General features: G+C 45.6%; 1 protein-coding gene across 1 annotated transcript in view; it reads right to left on the minus strand.

Annotated features, from left to right (window-relative positions):
• The window catches only part of LOC112141441 (probable JmjC domain-containing histone demethylation protein 2C), a gene marked incomplete at its 3' end in the record, with an annotated part of 13,129 nt that extends 5,470 nt beyond the window's left edge, over positions 1-7,659 (minus strand). Inside the window, exons 1-4 of the mRNA XM_024264576.2 lie at positions 7,050-7,659; positions 5,100-5,220; positions 2,407-4,792; positions 1,461-1,662 (exon numbers count right to left, since the gene is read on the minus strand). Coding sequence (XP_024120344.1) covers positions 1,461-1,662; positions 2,407-4,792; positions 5,100-5,220; positions 7,050-7,105 — 2,765 coding nt within the window. The remainder of the gene's footprint in view (positions 1-1,460; positions 1,663-2,406; positions 4,793-5,099; positions 5,221-7,049) is intronic.
• Positions 7,660-7,753: the final 94 nt, after the last annotated feature.

Here is a 7,753-nt window from a genome sequence, read left to right on the forward strand (position 1 = left end):
TGAAAATGGTGAAGTTAATAGCTAAAATCACCGGAGCTAATAGCTGAAAAGCCAAAACAGCTAGCATGTAGCTGAAATATTAGCTGAACTCCAAACTAGCCTAAAAAATTCTTAGTAAATGCCAAAACAGTCCAAAAAGCTAGCAGAATGTCAATTTTTTAAATGTTAAAACTGTAACTTTTAACTTAATTATGAATAATAAAAAGGCAGGAATATTATTCCAGAATAAATCAACTTAAATAACTTTCAATATTTTACTCTCCATAAAGTATATTTTGTCAAAATTATATAAATTAGAAATAAGCACAAGATAAAATCGGGTGATTAATAAAAATAAAATAAAATGATCCGGAGGGCCGGATAGAATTACCAGGAGGGCCGGATCCGGCCCCCGGGCCTTGACTTTAGTGTGTAAAGTCTGTAGTGACGAGTTTACAGCCTTAAAACATGAATATTGCTTTCTGTACTTCCAAAATAAACTTTTGTCATTCATGGGGGAACTGAACGGCAGTGTTATCTGTGGTGTTAATGTGTGCTATCACGTCATCTTAAATATAAAAAACATTTTAGAAAGTTTTATTTTGAAAGTATAACAGAAGCTTTATTTTGAAACCCGGGCCTGTTTTCCATTCTTCCAGCTTTCTGCTGCGTGAAGCTTGTGGTGTGGAGGGATGGACATCAGACGCAGAGCAATGCTGAGTAAACATTCTGATTGATTATTGAACGTTCTATTTTTTGTCAACGTAACACTAATGCAGGAGGACCAGTGGAAATCAGGCTTCAAAGGTAGATAAGGACTGAAGAAGACCAGACAGGAGAAGCAGAAAAGACGTTAAACTTTTCATTAGAATATAGAACTGTGTGTTTATCCTCTCTATGAAGAGTCAAAGCCTTCACACTGCACTTTCCTAACTGACAGCATCTCTCCATTAACTCAAAAAGTTCTTCTTTTTTATATCTCTGAGCTAAAAAAAACATCTCAACCACAGCTTCCTCCAGCTGCAGTAGAGCTTCATGATCATCTTAGTAAAAGTCTGTCAGATGGAGGAGACGGTAGACAGGAGGAAGAGGAGCAACAGTGAATCAGTGAGGAAAAGATTATGAAGCAGAAATCCTCTTAGGCAGAGTTATCTCATTAGGATCCAGCCTGCAGCTGCAGGTCCTGCAGACAGGCTGGGAGTGTGGGCTGCACATACGCAGATCCAGAAGGTAACCACAGACTTCCTCCAGTACAACCCTCCATCACACCATAATCACCTCTTGAAGAGGTCAGGAGGACAGATGTTTATTTACAGGCAGACACTGAGCAACAGCGAGATAAAAATCTGCAGAAGTGGTTTAACCTAAAGTCTACCCCAGCAGGAGGTAAAACCACACAAACAACATAAACTAGATAAAAAGTGAAATGAGGGGCTCTTCTTTTAATGAGATGGTGCAGGTGTAGGGGGGCCTTCATTTACCGTCTGAAATAGTAAAAGCGACAGAAGACAGGCGAGTGCGCTGGCTCCTCCCCCTTCTTGCTGCGGACCACCCGGCACTCCCGGCACTTCTGGAGGTTGGGTCCGATTTCTGAACAGGAGTCGTCTTGCAGAAACGACTCTCCGGTCTGCTTCAGCTTCTTGACCTTCCTCCAGTCCTTCAGCACGGAGCGGGGGATCCCATCTGAGCAGAGTTCAGAGTCACAACCACTTCCTGTTCAGCATCGTCATGTCGACCCAAACGGTCAAATGCTCAGAGCAGTTCTACAAGTTCAGCCTCACATTCATCAAACTGATGTCTTCAGAGAACAAACGTACCGAAGTTTTGTACCAACATGTTATGAGTTTAGTTTTAAAGCTCAAACTCAACCACAGAAGAGGCCAAAATCCAAAACACACCTTAGGTCACGGGCCGAACTAGATAAATATTTATTGAACACTAAAACTACACCTTTAAAACTTTGAAACTGTAACTTTTTAACATAATTAGGAACTAGATATATAGCATTACCTGTGATAATGTTAGTGTGAATGCTGTAAGCTGAATTTGGCTAGTGCTGATAGCTGAAGATGCTGAAATTGATAGCTGACAACACTTAAGCTGATAGCTAAAAACGCTGAGGCTGATAGCTAAAAATGTTGAAGTTGATAGCTGAAAATGATAAGCTTATAGCCAGCTAAAATATTAGCTAAATGTCAAATTAGCCTAAAAATAATAATAAATAGGTTTGCCAAAACAGCTAGCATGTAGCTGAAAAAACAGCTAAACGTCACTTTTCTCCTTTACAATCTGCTGGAATAATTGTGTTAATGTTTGAAAAGTTACAGTAAATCAAAGAAAATAAACACTGGAGCTCCGGTATTACAGGGTTAAAAAAACGTGCAGTAGAAGCTCCACTCAGGTCATCAGAAAGCCTGCAGGACTTACTGCTGCTGGCCAGTTTGAGCTTCGTCTTCTCGCGGGCTGATCTGAAGATCCCGTTGGGCTTGAGGTCATCGTCCTCCTTGTCGTCTCCTTTCCTCCTGGCCATGTCGTTCTGCTTTTTCTTGTACGTTGGTTTGGGTTGGCGTTTGGCCCTGCCCTCCATCTTGCTCTCACTGCCGTCCGAGTCGTCTCCTGCGGTTTCCGAGCCGGAGTCATACGAACGCTTGTGGCCTCGCCTCGACGGTGGACAGGACTTCCTCTCCTCCCCACCAGCTCCAGCGCTCTTCTCCTCCACCTGCCGGTCTCTCTCCACTTTGCTGCCACTCTCCTTGCTGATGTCCACGTCGTTGGAGGTGGATGCGCTCAGGTTGACGGTGCAGGGTCTGATCATGTCAGACATGGCTGTGGTGCTGCAGGAGCTGGTTGTAGTGGTGAACAGCTTCTCTGCTTTGGTAGTGGTGGAGCTTGTAGTGGCGGTTGTGTTCTTGTCCTCCTCCGAGTGGCGAGTCAACCAGGCTTTCTTCAGCTTGTGGTAGTTGATGGGCTGTCCACAGCCAGCTGCAGCCAGCCCTGTCGACTGCCCGTTGGGGACGGGGCTGGACTTGCCTGGAGTCGTGCGGCCGGCCGCAGAGCCGCTACTGCTGCTTTCAACGGAGGAGGAAGAGCCCTGACTAGAGGAGGGTGGAGGAGTGGAACTGTGGTTTGGAGTCTTGTCAGATGACTCAGACAGGGTGGGGCTTCCCGTTGTTGCAGATGAAGGAGCAGTCGGGAGGCTGGTTCTTGACTGGGCTGCAGCCAGAGCTGCTTTGTGCTTCTTCAAGTGGATGAACGAGGAGGAGAACTGCTGAGGAGAGCCAGAAACAGAGTACGACGGCAGGGCGGGGCTTTGGCTGGGGAGGGAGGCTCCTGTGGAATTGGTTTGAGGCAAAGACAAACCTGAAAATCTAGCATGGGAGTCAATCGCCACATGGTTCTCTCGCTCTTTATCTGCAGCCGACTGGCTGAGCGCCCAGCCTCCAACACCAGCTTTGACCTCATCCCGAGGAGAAAATGCTGACTTTGAGGTTTTATTCTGCACGTCAACAGCTGATGAAACTACCACAGCAGACCTGCTCAGAGAGCTGGTGGAACTCAGAGGTCCGTGCATGAAAGAGTTCTTACTTTGGGCGCACTTGTCCTCCATGTTGGGCAGAGGCTGGATCACCCTTCCAGCTCCAGGCTCTCTTCTACTTTCTCCAAACCTCACAGATTCCCCCTCCAGCTTGGAAGGGTAGAATCTCCCTGAGGGGGGCTCCTTATGAACGATAGCACCAGATCTGTTAGCACCAACAAGACTGTCGTACTTAGTGGACGTTGGACCCACGATGACTGAGGCCACTGCTGCCGGAGGCTTCCCCCGCGATACGTCATTCTCCCTGGGGAACAGAGCGTCCCTTCCCTGAGTCATTGTTCTGCCTCTCCACCCATCTGCCATCACGTCTCCGCTGGTGGGCGGAGCCACAGAGGTCACCGCAGTACTGACCCTGTGACTTTTGATGTCCCTGAGTTCAGGCAACAATGTGGGGGGCTTCTGCTGCTCCACCAGCGTTTTGGTACCGGCCATTGCCAGGCTGACCGGCTGGATGGGTGTGAGGGTGGGTGGAGACAAACGTCCAGCGAAGCCAGCTCTCTCCTTCTCCCACTCCTTCTCCCGCTCCACAGCGTCTTTGCAGTCCAGCGCCTGCTGTGTGGGGGGGTGGAAGACTGGAGCCCGGTAGAGAGACGGCATGGCCCTGAGCTGGTGCTGCTGGTGGTGGTGGTGGTGGTGATGGTGGTGGTGGTTGGAGGGAGAAGGAATGGCAGGACTGCAGCGTTCTAACCTGTCTGCACCTGTGTGATGCTGCTGTTGGACCAGAGTGACCTGCTGACTCAGCTGTTCTGTGATTTTCCCTGCTAGACCCTCTCCTCCCTCTGGCTGGTGCTTTATCAGGGGGGGCGGTTTGGAGAGGGAGGCTTTGGAGCTGTAGCTTCCCAGAGACTGGATTCCCTGACTCTGCACAACAGCTCCAACGCTGGTCACCATCCCGGCAGAAACCTTCTCGTAGTAAGGGCCCATCTCCTTGGAGGGATAGAGTCTCGGAGGCTCGTTCACCACGCTGTTGGACAGGGTGGTGAAGTAGTTGCTTTTCTCCGAGTGGATGATGTTTGGGTGGGTAAGGCTGGCCTTTGGGCTTTGGGAGGCGAGAGCTCGCACCGGGACCGGGAAAGCTGGATCCCTGCTCCGCTCCATCCCAGGGTCCATGGAGCGCTGGATCTTGGCGGTGAAGGGGGCGACCTCGATGCTTTCCTTCAGAATCTGACGATTCTCCTCTTTGTATTTTATGGCTCGGTCCGCTCCCTGAACTGCCTCCTAAGAGGAACACGGCATAAATTCAGAAGATGCTGAAGGGGGTAAAGTCTTTCACAGTAAAACCCACATTCACATGTCTGCATTTCTGATTCAGTTTTCATTAATGCTGAAGAGTTTTGACTCTTTTCCTAATCTACTCAGACTAAATAATGCCCAAAGGAAACACTGAGGAAAAGCAGAAACATCTCTATCATTACGTCTTATCATTTTGCTCAGTGTGTTACCTACATTGGCTAATAGCTCCTCAAATACCAGAGCTTAGTGTTTCTTCACTCTCAGTCTGCACAGTCTGGGTGTGTGTATGTACCTGTGGGTTTGCCAGGTGGGCTTTGCTGTGAGGATCCAGGTAAAGACGGTGATGGAGGACATCTTTACCCGCTGGAGTACGACTTCTGTCCACCTGGTCCTGTTTCAGCTGCGCCAGCGTCCTGGTGAGGTCAGAACGGTCATTTTTACCCACGTCTCTGCACACGGCCCGATCACAATACTGTTTGAAAAATGAGCGCCACCTCTGCATTCCCACCACGCCTGGTTTCACTTATAGAGAGGTTGAACCTCCTTTTCATCCAGATAAAATAACTAAGCTTTGCACAGAGTAAGTGGAACTAAAAGCCATGCGTAAGACCATGCAGACTTATTGTGTGATTGCTTAGTAAGCATTCACACTATAGTTATTCTCCTGCTCCTTTCTGTATGTTTTCACCACATTAATACTCAATCACACTTCATGCACTTTCAGTAATCTTGGTATCAAAACATTCAGCTCATTCAGAACATTACTGCTTGTATTTTTGGTATTTATAAACTTTATAGTTTTTGAAATATTGAACAAAATATGCCCCATAGGAAATGAATGAGAATGTCTTCAAATGTCTTCAAACATTTTAAGTAGATTAGCAACAAGCCTTTAAATATATGCATGTTCTATGTTTTCACCTTTTATAGTTGCTTCAAAAATTTTGAGTTAAGCTGATATTTTAGCAACATGCCAACGTGTTTGGTTGATTTGTTATCTACTGGAGTCTTTAAGCTAATTTAGAATTCAGCTTCTGTTTTAGCAACATGCTAATGTTTTTGACTAATTTAGTTTACTGAGGAATTTTAGGCTATTTAGGAGTTTAGCTAGTAGTTTAGCAACTTGCTAGCTATTTTTTGGGCTAATTTGGCATCCACTAAGGTTTTTTTTATACTAATTTGAAGTGTATTTTTTCCAAATTGGCATGTATTAAGGATTTTTAAGCAATTTTCCTACAAATTTGTCAGAAATTTAGGTCAGTTTCAGCACTCTTTCATAGTTCTTTAATTAAATTTCAAGTTTCCTTAGCAAATTTAATATTTTGCAAATAGCTTTTGCATTTTTCAGCAAATTACATCACTACTTTCAGCAAAAAGCATTCACGCTAGCATTATTGAAGGTAATCCAACTTTTCTAGTCTCACTTTGATTTCTGTTCAAATCAAAGTACTAAATGCTGCAAATGCGTCTCCAAACATGCAGACCGGCTGAAGGGAGAATGAAATGAATCAGAGCTTTTATTTTGCAAAAAATACAGGTGTGTTATGAAAATGTGGCATAACTTTAGCAGAACATATTCAAAGTCCAGCCTCCACATATGCTGTCAGCTATGCACATGTTGTGTGTGGAGAAAAGGCCTCGTCTGCGGTCACCATGTTTAAAAAGTGATCCTCTCCGACTCCACCATCACTTCATGTGATGAGTGTCTGCATCTTTGAGTTAAGTACCTGGAAGCCCTCACAGCTTCATTCCAGTCATTTCTGCTGTGCAGACGTGGAGTGGCGTTCGGAGGATGGCGCTGATCACACGAGTGAGGCTCATCTGAACGAGCAGAATTCTCTCTGAACCTATATAATATGGGATTAGTGCTACTTCATCTAGCTGACCCAGAATTCCCTGTCTGTGGCCTCGGGGATAACGCAGCCCTCTCTGCGACCTGTGTGAATGATCAACATACAGCTTTAATGCTGCTACTAAGCCTGCTCTGTTCAGGAAGGTCTCAAAGGGGCTTCAACATTTAAGGAGAGATGTAAGCCCAGAACAATAATTCTTCTGCATGTCAGCTATGGAAAGAGCTTAATCTGAGTTTATCCTAAAGGTCGTGTGAAAGAACAAAAGCTGTGATTCCTGCTGAAATTAAACTGAGCAGGATTTGAGCAGCTAATTCACGCTTAGAGTCAAAGACGTTCATCTGATATGTGCTGGTGAGGCTGGATCAGGCTGAGGAACAAGTGGGACTTACTCTTTCTGAATGCTCATGCTGGCCTTCGTCATTGAAGGGCTCGAGTGCGTGGTCATCTTCACTGGGGGGCGGTGGGCATCGGCGCTGGCGGGGCGGACTGGAATGTGGTTTAGCAAACCCAGACTGTCACTAGCAGCCTGGTGCAGCCAAGGACTGGTGGTGTTCTGAAAACACACGTGCACAATCACTTAACATCACATCAATGAGGACGGTTGCTGTGAAAACCCTGGTTAGGATAAACACGTTCAAACGCTGCAGGAATATCCAGTGCTGGGGCAGCTTGTAACAGTTCGGCTGTGACTGTTTCAGCTGGATGCTGCAGTAGCATCCTTCACATCACTGAGCATTAAGGATGTTCAGGATTCTTCATGAATCAGTAAAAAAAAAGAAAAAAAAAGATTCAAAGTCGTATTTATCGGTGCAGAAAATAAAAAAAAAATCGGTTTGCCTACATTTAGAAATGCAGAGTTGATTACATTTCTTAATGCAGGCTCACCGTGTTTGCAGTGAAAGGACTGCATGCTCATCAGCAGTTCTAAAGCCATGATTTCAATTTTTCCCATTTTTTCTCAACACAATGAATTAAAGGTATTTTGAGACCAAGTATGCTTTCTCTTTGCTCCTTGTTGGTAAGGGGCAAAAAGAACAGAAAGAATTCAATACAAATAAACAATAATACTTAATACTGAAGTGATCACAAATCC

Source organism: Oryzias melastigma, unplaced genomic scaffold (assembly GCF_002922805.2).
Source record: "Oryzias melastigma strain HK-1 unplaced genomic scaffold, ASM292280v2 sc00571, whole genome shotgun sequence".
Taxonomy (NCBI): Eukaryota; Metazoa; Chordata; class Actinopteri; order Beloniformes; family Adrianichthyidae; genus Oryzias; species Oryzias melastigma.